General features: G+C 36.9%; 1 protein-coding gene across 2 annotated transcripts in view; it reads right to left on the bottom strand.

The window, feature by feature from the left end:
- ITGBL1 (integrin subunit beta like 1) overlaps positions 1-14,053 on the bottom strand; it is a gene marked incomplete at both ends in the record, with an annotated part of 272,895 nt that overhangs the window by 105,714 nt on the left and 153,128 nt on the right. For both annotated transcript variants that reach the window (XM_080689531.1, XM_080689532.1), the window contains one exon: positions 4,448-4,594. In XM_080689531.1, coding sequence (XP_080545657.1) covers positions 4,448-4,594 — 147 coding nt within the window. The remainder of the gene's footprint in view (positions 1-4,447; positions 4,595-14,053) is intronic.

Genomic DNA, 14,053 nt, shown 5'->3' with positions numbered 1-14,053 from the left:
AGTTGACTTTATATCTACAAAGACCACAAAACTAATTGATCATCGTGATAAATGGAATCATATCCAGAGGCAACAGGGAGTAGGAACCAAGGGATGGGATGATTAATAAAGCATCTGAGAGGTCATGTGAGTTATTTTCCTACCTCCAGACACAATAATCCCACTTAGTCATCACCAGCAAAACCAAGTAATCTAATTTAATTTCCAACAGCAAAATGTCTTGCCCTGGCTCCTGCAGACCAGGAGAACATTCTACCAGGAGAGGGTTCTTTCTTTTTATTTTTTTCCCAAGCTGGCGAGCTGATGAGGCTCTCAGGCTAAAGAACTGATGGGCCTTGTAATTACTTTCTTCACTCATGTAACCACAGCTGCAGTGTTGAGTCAAAAAATTGCAAAACTAATCCTTTTATAGTTTTCATATTAGATGCTTGCTTCAGAACACCCAGTGCCAATGAATTTGCGACATAGCTCAAGAAGAACGCAGAGGTCTCTGACCATTGGTCTGAGCACTGGACCAGCTGTCATAAATCCTTGGTTTTCATTCTCAAAAACTCCTTCTGTTTTTCTATGGCTCCCTGGGAGATCACTTCTCTCTGAAAAGCCTCCAGTCTTCTGTCAGGAAATTAGTGAAGCTTATTATTTACTTGTGAGGTACTTCTAGGGGCTTAAGTGAATTTTAAAAACTTTATAAAATCATAATTCTATACATGTGTTCAGTATCTTTTTAAGAAAACACACTTTAATACATTGTTACATAAATGACAGGTGAAGAAAGATAGAAACCAGTATGTATTAGAAGAACACACCTAGTCAGAGATGACTAAAGATAACTATGCATAAGGCCAGAATAAACACAACTTTCTTGTGTTTATTCTATTTATTAAAAAATATAGAAACAACTGAAAAATAACACTGGTATGTGTATATACTTAAAGTGATATATTATATATACTTTTCTTATTTCCCCAGTATATAATTTATTTTAACTTTAAAATATAAAGAGCATTTGTAAATTTTGTTCCAGTATTTCTGGTTTGAAATAATAAGCCCATATTCTTTTTTTTATTTTAATACAAATTTTTTATTGAATGTAAATGGTATACATTTAAACTATATTTGGTGCCCTCTCCTCCCCACCCCCGTTTTCCCTTCACCCCTCCCACCAATGATTGTCCAGGATAATCATGCCACATTCATAATTTTACACATATATGGATGTAGATCCTCATTAATCAAGTTCAGCCTTCCTCCTCTCCTATCTTTCCATTCAAACTTTGCTGGTATTTCTCCTCCATTATCTGGAGTCCCACTGGTATCCTCTGTGTTCCCTAGTTTGGGCATATTAGAGGAAACATATGTACCTTCTTCTGTGCTTGGCTGATCTCACTTAACATAATGCTCTCCAGGACTTTCCATCTTCTTACAAATGATATGATTTTGTTCTTCTTTGTGGAATAAGCCCATATTCTTAGAGGTTTCTATTTCATTTACTTCTACTAGTGACATAATCATTTGCAATTTTAATAGTTTCACTAAATTCTAGTCCCTTAACTTAAATAATAGTTTTTAAGATATCAAACCTCCCTGTGCTTTATATATCACTTTGAGATAATAGAAAAAACTCACTATGGCTTAACTTTTCTAAAGTAAATACATCTGGAGAAAGATTCTATTGACAAAAATCTCTTTTGAGAAAAAGTTATTTTCTTTCCCTCCCAAGGTTATCAATCTAGAAGGAAATTGTCCCTTAAAAGGAAGGTTCTAAAAATACAGTTCTGAAAAGATAAACGGAATAAAAAGAGACACCGATCACCTTCCTTCTGTCCATTCCTTTTCACGTGGCTGAGCACCAGAGAACAAAGCTCTTTGTATATGCTAAATAATAAAGTCATTTTTTTGCTGCAGATTCTAAGTGTGGTGAATAACAGTATTAATCTTGAATATGTCAAAAGCTTGAGAGCCTTCTCAGCACCACCTAACAATATGAATAGTGCGGGTGAAACAGAGTCTTGTCTGGGTTATGGGAGAAAGAAGGGGACTAGACAGATGTACCTCAGAAATAAAAATCCTTTTACCCATACCCTTCTATTCTATTTAAAATCCTTAAAATTTTCTGACATGAGAGAATAATTGTGAAATAAAAATTTTGGAGACTCTGGAGAGTTTTCTACATAAAAAAACTATCACTAATAAAAACAAAACTATAGGTAATAACAAGGATATGGAGAAATCAGAACTGTCATACATTGCTGATAGGAATGTAATTGTTGTGGTCACTTAAAAGATAGCCTAGCATTACCTCAACGTTAAACACAGAGCCAGGCATGACGATACATGCCTGTGATCCCAGTATTTAGGAGGCTGAGCTAGAAGGAACACAAGTTCGAGACCATCCTCAGCCAGGTAACTGGATCCTGTTTCAAAATTATGAAGGACTGATAGTGAAGCTCTGAGGTAGAACATCTCTGGGCTCAATCCCTCATAACACACACACACACACACACACACACACACACACACACACACACACACACACAGAGTTAAACACGAACTTGGCATGGTAGTACACTCCTATAATCCCAGTACTTGAAAGGTTGAGACAGGAGGATGACAGGTTCCCAGCAAGCCTCGGGAACTTAGCCAGACCAGGTTTCAAAATTAAAAGAGTGCTGTTATGATGAAAAAACACTATAATGCCAGTGTAAAGGAAGCTGAGACAGGAGGACCACATTTTTTAGTCCAGACTCAAAAACTTAGCAAAGATCCTGTTTAAAAATTAAAAAAAAAAATGGCAGAGGGTGTACCTTGGATTCAGAATTCTCCTAGTTGAGTTCCCAATACCAAAAAAAAAAAAAAAAAGTTGAACAGAATTTAAAAAGATGACTCGACAATTCTACTCAGTGGTATACACTCCCTCAAATTAAAACACCAGCACAAAATTTTTTACATAAATGCACATAGCAGTATTGTTTATAATGACCGAAATGTATAAATCAACCAATTTTCTAAATGTCTATTAATTAATGAATGGATAAACAACTATGGTATATCCATACAGTGGAATATGATTTGGCCTTAAGAAATAAAGTACTGATGAATGTAATAACATTAATAAAACTTAAAAATAACCATGCCAAGTAAAAATGACTACATGTTTATGATTCAATTTTTATGAAATATCTAGAATACACATATCCAAAATACAAAAAGCACATTAGTGGTGCCTAGTGATCGGGCACAAGAGAATAGGGAGTGACTGCTCTGGAAAACAGCGTTTCTTTGGGGGATGATGAAATGCTCTATAACTAATGGTGATGGCAGCACAATTCTGTGACCATTTAAAACACTGAACAGTACACGTTAAAAGGCTAAATCTCATGCTACTTGAATTATATCTTATAAAAATGTACTTCTTAAATAAAAATTCACCTAAATATTAAATTTATGATCTAGTATTCAAGTAAAGGGAGTCCTTTTTTCTCTCCTCATTCTTAAACAAAATTTGTAATATCTTCAGTTACCAGTTCCTCTGGAAGCACATTTCATATTCACTGTTATTTCTCACGTGAGAAGTGAATTTGTATTTATTATTTTGCTGTACCAAAAAGAATGGAGCCATTTTTCCCCTAGATGGATTTTTCTTTCCCTGAAATCTGTGGTGATCTCACAGGAAGAGCACACCTGAGGCAGGGTGTCATAAAGCAGCAGCCTATATTCATGGTTATCTTTATAGCATGCCTTTGTCAAAAGCCAACAATCGCCCCAAAATAACAGTATTGGGTTTCACGAATGTCAGTGGGCATTTAGATGATCTCATTCAAAAGCTTTAAGCAAATAATTCGAAGTGCTCTGAAAATTGTAACACTGAAGTGAATGGAAGAGAAATGAAATAGATCAGACCTCAAAGTGACAGAAGATTGACCTGCTGACTGACTGACCATATGTGTGTGTGTGTGTGTGTGTGTGTGTGTGTGTGTGGAGAGAGAGAGAGAGAGAGAGAGAGAGAGAGAATGAATATCTTTCTTCCTTGGTCTTTCATTGGTCCAAATTGTACTTATCAGTTCTGAAACTAATCTTCCCTCATTCAGAGTCTTGGTTATCTTTGAAATAGGACACATATGAACTCATTAAAAAGTGTATGATTAAGAAGCAGTGGCATGGCCAGCCCTCAGAGTCCACATTCACCCCTTGAAGACCACACCCACCTCTTCTCTGGGAGCAGGGTAGATGAGTGGGGAGCCCCCTAGACCACACTCAACCCTCCTGGAGCAGGATAGATCAGTGGGGAGCCACCTTAGACCATACTCACCCCTCCCGGAGCAGGGTAGATGAGTGAGGAGCCCCCTAGACCACACTCACCCCTCTGGAATAGGGCAGATGTGTGAGGAGCCCCCTAGACCACACTCATCCCCGAGGCAGGGCTGATCATCCCCTGGACCGCACTCACCCCTCCCGGAGCAGGGCAAATGGGAGCCTCCCCGGCACTTCTGGAGGCTCTCCTCAGCTGACAGTGGGCAGGATCGTGGGTGCTCGCACTTTCTCCCATACCAGCCTGCTTTGCAGTCACATCTTCCACAGTTACACTGCCCATGACCTTGACAATGACAAGAGGGAAAGAGGAGCCCATGAAGATAACGAAGGCAGAATTACTCTTTAGCTTTCATATTCAAACAGCAAACGTAAAAAAAGTGAATCAGGATTTTAACACAGTAGAAGATTATGGCAAAAGCATACTTCTCCAATTATTAAGTAATACATTTACATTAACTGATCACAAGGGATAAAGAAAAGCAGCTTCAGCCAGCATAAACAATTTAGTAGGGCCATAAACTGGAATCTATTAAGTTCAAGACAAATGTCATTGTTTGGTCTGATGAGACCTTAAGGGGGTATTTGATAGACTCAGCAATTAATTTGTGTGGAGGGAAGCCATAGGAGATAAAATACAACTTATTTCTGAAGTAGAATTATTTGCCTTTCTAATGAATCATTCAACTGACCTTTATTTGTGGAGGTCCTGAAACCACAGAAAAATTGAGAGCAACAAACTGACAAAAGGCAATGAAATACAGAATTTAGGAGAAGTTGATATTTCCCCAGTCTTACTGAGCTACAAATAACAATGAAAATGTGTTCAAGATATATAAATAAAAATTATTTATAATTAAAGTGTATAGCATGAGGGTTTTGGGTGTGCGTGCATGTGTGTGTGTGTGTGTGTGTGTGTGTGTGTGTGTGTGTGTGTGTGTATTGTACTGGGAATTGAATCTAGGGGCATTCTACCACCAAGCTACAATGCCAACCCTTATTTATTTATTTTTCTTTTTTCTTTTTGAAACAGGACCTTGATAAGTTGCGGAAGCTATCCTTCCTTGAACCTGCAATCCTTCTGTACCAGCCTCCCAAGTACTGCGTGCACCACTATGCCCAGTCCAACATGATGTTTTGATATATATACACACATTGTGAAATAATCAGGCTAATTGCACATCTCTAACCTCACACAGTTAACTTGTGTGTGTGTATCTGTGTGTGTGTAAAAATTCTGAAGATCTGCTCTCCTCACAAAATTCAAGTACACACATGCTGTTATTCATTGCATTTACTAAACCACAAATTAATTGGGACTCTCAAAATTACTCAGTTCTTAACACTGAAAGTGTGCATGCTTAGCTGGACCTGGTGGTGCACACTTGTAATCCCAGTACTTGGGAGACTGAGACAAGAGGATGGAAAGTTAATGGCATCCTCAGCTACTTAGTGAGACCCTGTTTCAAAAATAAATAATAAAAAATAGGGCTGTGGGTATGGCTCAGACATAGAGTGCCCCTGAGTTCAATCCCCAGTGCCACACACACACACACACACACACACACACACACACACACACACACTGCGCATGCTTTGATCAACATCTCCCTATTTTTTGGACTCCTTCATCCCTGGTAACCATTCCTTCCACTACTCTTTGTTTTTAAGAGTTAAATTCATTTTTAGATCCCAAATAATTAAAAGTGAGATCATACAATAGTAGGTTTTCTGAGCCTGGCTTATTTCATTTGGCATGATGTCCTCCAGGTTCATCCATGTCTTGGCAAATGACAAGGGTTCCTTCTTGTAAGGAATAAATAGCATTTCCTTGTGTCTCTATCTACATTTTCTTTATCCATTCATCCACCAACAGTTACTTTAACTTGTTTCTATAGCTTAGCTATTGTGAAACGTGATGTAATGTGCAGGGGAGGTCAGATGTCTCTGAGGCTGATTTCATTTCCTTTGGAAAGAAATATTTTTGATTCTTTAGGAACTCTCAAAATGTTTTCTATAATGGTTGTACCACTTTACATTCCCCAAAACATTCTCTTTTATCTATATTCTTGCCAAAACTTATCATTTACTTTTTTAGTAGCAGTAGCTCTAATAGGTATGAAGTCATATTTCATTGTGATTTTAATTTGAATTTCCCTGATGATTAATGATGTGAAAACTTTTTCATATACCTGTTGGCCATTTGCTTATCTTCTTTGGAAAAAAATGTTTCTTCAAGTCTTCTGCTATTTTTAATTAGATTATTTGATTTATTTCCCTATTTCATTAGTTCTTTTTATGTTTTAGATATTATCTATGAATGGGATATATGGCTTAAAATATTTTTTTTCTCATTCTTTAGGTTGCATTTTCATTTTGTTTTTGTTTCCTTTGCTGCTGCAGAAACTTTTTAATTTGATATGGTCTTACTTGCTTTGCTTTTGCTGGGTATGTTTCTGCTGCCCTACCCAGAAGGCACTGCCAAGACCAATGTCATGGAGCCTTTCTCCTCTGTTCCCTGAAGGAGTCTTACAGTGTGGGAGCTGAGCTTAAGTCTTTAGTCCATCTGAGTTGACTTTTATGTACACAGTAAGCTAAGAATCCAATTACATTGTTTTTACATGTAGATATCTTGTTTTCCCCATCAAGAGATGATGTTTTTCCAGTGTGTACCCTTGGTGCAACTGTTGAGGGTTAGTTGACCATTTATAGGCAGAATTATTCCTGGACTTTCTATTCTGTTCCATTGTCTTATATGTTTGTTTTTATGCTAGTAATGTAATATAATCTAAAGTATACTGTGGCTCCATACAAATTTTTAGATATTTTTCCCATGAAAAATGCCGTAAGAATTTTGATGAGGATTTCATTGCGTCTACAGTTCATGGTAGATAGCTCAACACTTTGAAAATACTGATTTTTCTGATCTATAAACATGGACTATCGTCCCATTTATTTATTCCTTCAATCTCTTTCATTGATATTTTATAATTTTCAGTGCATAGATATTTCACCTCCTTACTTAATCTATTCCTAAGTTTTAAATATATACTAAGATATATATAAATATATACTAAGATATATATATATATATAAGTATATACTAAGATATATATAAATATATATATATATATATATATATATATATATATACACTATTGCAAATAAGATTATTTTCTTAATTTGAAACAGGATCTAATATTCTGGAGTCTCTTTCATTTGCCATTTACTGAGCCCTTATATGTAGCCTAGAAACCCTTAACTTAAAACCAGGAACCTATTTGGAGTTCATTGTCCAGACCAGCTTTGTATACATAAAAGACATAAGAAAATATATCATATTTCTTGACACGTGGACACAGTTTGTAAAGACCTGTGATGAACAGTGCTATGTTGTAGCAAAAAAAAAAAAAGACCCAGTTAATATTATCAATCAAGTAGTGGTTTCAGCTCCTGTTTCTGCTACCTACAGTGGAGCTAGTCACATAACCACTCCTTTGACATTAAATTTCTTTCTTCTTTCTTTCTTTATTTCGTTCTTCATTCTTTTTTTCTTTATTCTTTCTTTCTTGTGTGTGTGATACTGGGGAGGAGCATTCTACCTCCAAGATGCATCTCCAGCCCTATTTTTATTATTTATTTTGAAGCAGAGTCTCACTAAATTGCAGAGAGCCTTACTGAGTAGCTGAGGCTGTCCTCAAACCTGAGATTCTGCTGTCTCAGCCTCCCAAATGCTGAGATACAAGGCTGTTCCACCATGCCTGGCTTTTAGAATCTTGTAAATATTATTTTATATGGCAGAGTGGAATGGAACAAACGTGATTAAATTAATGGTGTTGAGATGAAAGAAATAACTTGGGTTATTCAGGTGGGCCCTAAATATAATTGCAAGTGTCCTGATAAGAGAGAGAAAAGAAAAATTATCTAAAAAGTGAAGAAGGCAAAGAGAAGACTGAAGTCATGAGAAATATAAAGCTCTTCTGCCTCCAATGGTAGAGCAAAGGGCCATTTGTCCTGAAAGGCCATTCCAGAAGCTGGGAACGCGAGAGGGGCACCCGTTCCTAGACCTTATAGAGGGAGCTCAACCCAATGATTCCTGAGGTTCAAAACTGAAACTGATCCAAAACAGCAAGAGAAGCCATTTTCATTATTTGAAGCCACTATGTTTGTGGTATTTTAGGCTTCAATCCACAAATTCAACTATATACAAAACTCATAGTGGCTTCCTACTTCTGTTATAACAAATTTATTTATTTATAAGCAGGAAAATAATACATGAACTATCCATATTTACTGAGAAATTTATAGACACATACAAGCAATCCAAATTGAACCAAGAAGGTATAGAAAATACAAACAAACTAACAACATGCAAAGAGATTGAAAGACCAATAAAAAATCTTCCACCAAAGAAAAGTCCAGGTCTGAACAGATTCCCAGTGGAATTCTATAAGACCTTTACAGAAAAGCTAGTGCAATGCTTCTCAAATTATTTCATAAAATAAAAAAATGAAATACTCCCAAACAACCTAGAAAGTTAGTATCATCTTAATGCCAAAGCTAAATAAAGATACTGAAAAAAACCCTATAGACCAATGTCTTTCATTAATATAAATGCAAAAAATTAAGAAAGCAGTAGTGATTCACATTCTGAAACACATCAAGAAGATCATATGCCATGAACAACTTGGTTTCATTTCAGGAATACAAGCCTGGTTCAACATTTTCAAATTAATTAATGTAATTCACCACATAAATAGAACTAAGAACAAAAAAATCACATAATCATATCAATATATGCTCAAAAAGCATTCGACAAAATCCAACACCCATTCTTCATTAAAAAAACACTAAAGGAATTAAGGATAGAAGGAACTTATGTCAACACCATAGAGGCGATATTTGATAAATCTAAAACCATCATTACAATGAGTAGAAAAAACAAAATTTTACCTTTGGTATCAGGAAAAAGACAAAGCTGCCCAAGTTACCACTCCTTTTCAATATAATACTTGAAATTCTAGCTAAGGCAATAAGGCAAGAGAAGAAAATTAAAGTAATACAAATAGGGAAAGAAAACCTGAAAATGCCACTATTTGCAGATGACATGATCCTATGTTTAGAAGACCTAAAAACCTAAACCAAAAGAATTCTAGAGCTGATAAGCAGACTCAGCCAAGAAGCCAGATACAAAATTAACTTATAAAATACATTAGTACTTTTATCCACCTATCATGAATCCACTAAAAAAATTAAAAAAACAATTCTATTCACAATAGTCTGAAATAATAATACAAAATAACTAGGAATAAATTCAACTGAAGAACTAAAAGACCTCTATAATGAAAACTCTAAAACACTGAAGAAAGAAATTAAAGAGCTTAGAAGATGTAAAGACCTCCACACTCTTGGATGGATAGAATAAATATTATCAAAATGGACATCCTATCAAAAACAATCTAAAGATTCAATTAAATCCTTAATAAAATATCAATGTTATTTTTCACAGAGCTATAAAAATCAGCCCAAAATTTTATATATAAAAATGACTCAGAATAGTCAAAGCAATCCTTACAATGAGAAATATATTATATATCTTAAAATGCTATATAATAATGAACTACTGTTATTTTTATTCATTTGAGCCCACGCATGTAACCAAGTAGATGAAAGCATGATAATTTCTACTGAGCTTTTCTTAACTCTTAATAAATATTCAGATATAATCATCATCGTATATGTAGAACAATGTAAAATTCTTTAATTGCTAGAAAATGCATAAAGAATTTTAAATAAAGTGGAACTATACTTTTTTAAAGAATCATCAGCCTGGTGTCTCATGCCTATAATTCCAGTACTTGGGGGCAGGAGAATGACATGTTTGAGGCTAGTTTCAGCAACTTAGCAAGACTCTCATAAACTTAATGAGAACATGTTTCATAATTTAAAAATAGATCTTGGGGAGCCCAGACCAGCCCAGGGCTGGCAGCTACTGGGACCTGGCAGCTCTCAGAGACCAACTCCAGTAAGGAATTATAAACTCTTGTCAACCAGTGATTGCAGAAAATCATCATCAGAAGCAACCACATTCTTTCCATGCTTGAATACCTCAAGACTGTGACCCCCAGACTGCCCAGCGAAACCACTCACAAACTCCTGTGGCTGCAGCCGAACTTAGACAGAGAAATAACAGGAACTTCCTGCAGAGATCCCAGTGGGTACATCCTGCCACATCAAGACCACTGTGAATCTACACACCAATCAGCCAAATTACCCAGTGAATTCCTGTGGCTGCACCTGATCTTGTCCCTTCCTACACAGGGACTTGAGTGGGCAATTCTCAAGACAATGAGTTTACCAACTGTCCAGTAGAAACCTGCACTGTTACAGAAACTTGCATGGCAATGAACAGACCTATGGGGTATGTGAGTTTGCAAATTATGCCTATGAAAGTGGGTGCAGAGCCTACAGCTGGACCCGGCAGAAACAGAAATTACTAGACAGTTCCTAGGGATACTTGGGCAGGCAAGACCTAGGGTCAGTAGTTCCCCATTCCCCTGCAGGATCTTCAGCAATCACCATAGGACTGCAAGCCGTGGTATCTGCAAGTAAAATAACTTGGTCAAGTGTGTTGCCAGTTTAAAAGGCTATAAACTCACACCTGGTAGTGTTTGGGTACCCAGAGCACCAAGGCTAGAGGCCAACAAGTTCTCACGTGATTGTTGATATCCAGAGCAGCACTGGTGCCTCTTGGAATTCATTATTTAAGCCACTGAGCCACCCAAACCCCAGGCTCAGAAAGATATGGTCTCTTCCTGCCAGAGACTGGGCCCTGAAAATAGGAAGGCCAGGAGCCAGTAGGTATTCACACGGTCACAGCTACAGTTTGGGGATACAATGCTCTCCACCAGCACGGTCTGGGCTTGAAAATCATGCATGCTAGTGATGACAAAGCCCACTGTCACCACTCCTTTTCAATATAGCCCTTGAGACTCCTGCCAGAGAAATAAGATAAGAAAAGGATATCAAAGGAATTCAAATAGTAAAATAAGAACTGAAATTATCTTTTTGCAGAGGACATGATCCTATATCTAGAAGACAAAAAATACTCAAGCCAAAAGACCTCCAGAGCTGATTAACAAATTAGGCAAAGTATGGGAATTGAATATCAATGTAAAAATTAGTACCTTTTTTCAGCCAGGCGTGGTGGCGCACGCTTGTAATCCCGCGCTTGAAAGGCAGAGACAGGAGGATCGCGCAGGTCCGAAGTCAGCCATGCGCGCTGGCTTAGGAGACCCTGTTTCCAAATAAAAATGTAAAAATAGGTCTGGGAGTGTAGCCCGGAAGTAGAAGGGCTTCCAGGAACCCCAGTACCACCAATATATATATATATATATATGTACCTTTTTATATGCCAACCATGAATCCACGAAAAATAATAGCCAGAAAATAATTCCATTCACAATAACCACAAAAACAATAAAATGCCTAAGAATAAATCTAATCGAGGAGGTAAAAAACTGCTACAAAGAAAATTATAAAACACTATAGAAAACAATTGAAGAAGGTCTTAAAAGATTGAAAGATCTTCTGTACTCTTGGATAGGCAGAATAAATACCAAAACTGCCATTATACTAAAAGTGATCAATAGAGTTTATACAATCCCTATCAAAATACCAATGTTATTCTCCACAGAACTTGAAAAAACAGTCCTAAGTTGTATATGGAGAAATAAAAGACCCAGAATAGCCAGAGCAATTCTTAACAATAAGAATCATGCAGGAAGCATCACAATTCTTGACTTCAAATCATGCTATAGAGCTATATAAATAAAAAAAAATTCCAGTGGAACTAGGGAAGTGGTGCAGGGGAAGAGGGGAGAGAATTATGAAGGAATCATGTCCACTGACATTGTATCTATAGGTGAGAATACCTATGCTAATTGCAATGCCCTGTATGTGGAAGAGGGGAGGGAAGATGGAGCCAGTGGAAAGCTCACCACGTGCTGTGTGCACATATGTGAATATTATCATAAACTACATTTGATGTGATACTATAATGCACCAGTAAACGTATAATAAAAATAAATAAATAAATACCAGGCTGGAGGTCTAGCTCAAAGGTAGAACACTCCTGGGTTCAATCTCTTATACTAAAAACAACCTATCAGGGGCATGCTGATAAGTCAAAAAGCTCTTCTTTAAAATCTAGTTTAATGTGTATCTTCCATATGGTAACTGGCCTTCAGTGAAGACTGGACATTCCCTGAGAAATGTGGGCCCATTTTCTGGGTTTGAAGAATTTGACCAATCCACATCTGCAGAACCTTTTTTTTTTTTAACCATCTATTAACCTGGTTCGCTGTGAGAAAAATCATAAAATCATAGGTCTAAGTGGGGTGAAATATTTGAGATCATTGCATGCAAATTTCTAATTAAATATGAAATTCAATTTAGTGAATATTTACCGAGTGCCTACTTTATAACAATCTCTTCAGCAAAAGTCAGTCAGCAGTAAGCCTTAAAGCCCACCATTCTGAAGAAACAGAAACTATGATTGTTAATAAATATGCATGACATGTGAATATGATCATTTAATCTTTTAATACAAAAATTTTCTTGTGTAGTATACTTATTTTATATTTATTTTCATATTTTATTTCATAGTTAATTTAGTTGGATGGTATTTTACCATTTATAACAGCTAGGAAGTCCTTGTTCTTTCTAATCCTCATGAGTTAGGATAAATTTGCAAACAGTTACATTAGAAGTGCACACACACACACACACACACACACACACACACAAAGAAAGAGAGAGAGAGACAGAGAGAGACAGAGAGACAGAGAGCCATTAAAGCAGAAACTTTTAACATTTAAAATATAATCAACAATGTTGTTTTACTGAGACAGCAGCTTCAAAATTCTTGGAGGCTAGAGGATTCTTTACAGGGACAGTTAGACCTGCTAGGAGGATTCTAGAGTGGATACAGAACATGCTGCCATTTGTGAAAGACGACTTCACACTCACAGTAAAACCAAAGAAGAGACTGAAGAAGGAAACATATGCTTTACTGCTGGGAGTTTAAAATGGCTATAAAAGTTAACATCCAGCAGATGAGGATGCCAAGAAGTCCCTCACCACAAATAGGACACCACCTGCTGCTGTGGCCTGTCTGAATGCACAGGCGGCTAGCGGAGGAACCTGCCCCTCAAGACCATTTCCATCCTAGCAGGTGGAAAGATGCAGAAGGCTTGGGGCTGGTGCTGAGGGAGACCAGCGACCCATGAAAGGGAATTCTCAAGCTATAGGACCCTGTCCGAGAGCCATCATTTTCTATCAGAAAGTCCATCTACATTTTGACATTTTTAAAATATTGAGGTAGAATAAAACAAATTTTTAAGATGATTATATCTTACTAAAATGCAATTTTAGAGTTTGAATCGGATTCAATTAATGTTAAAGGAAGTCAAATTAACTGTGGATGTCTTAACACTTTTTTTTTACGGATCTCGAAATGGAACCCAGGGGCATTCTACCTCCAAGCTATGCTCCTCGCCCTATTTTTTTTCTTTATTTTGAGACAGGGTCTCACTAATTTGCAGAGGGCCTCAGTAAGTAGCTGAGGCTTTCTGCAAACCATGATCCTCCCGTCTCAGCCTCCTGAATGCTGGGATTACAGGCGCATGTGCCACCACATCAAGTTCCTTAACACACACACACACACACACACACACACACACAC

The sequence above is a fragment of the Muscardinus avellanarius genome (assembly GCF_963383645.1).
Source record: "Muscardinus avellanarius genome assembly, chromosome: 2".
Classification (NCBI taxonomy): domain Eukaryota; kingdom Metazoa; phylum Chordata; class Mammalia; order Rodentia; family Gliridae; genus Muscardinus; species Muscardinus avellanarius.
The sequence above is the reverse complement of the archived record's forward strand: the minus strand, read 5'-3'. Positions and strand labels throughout refer to the sequence as shown.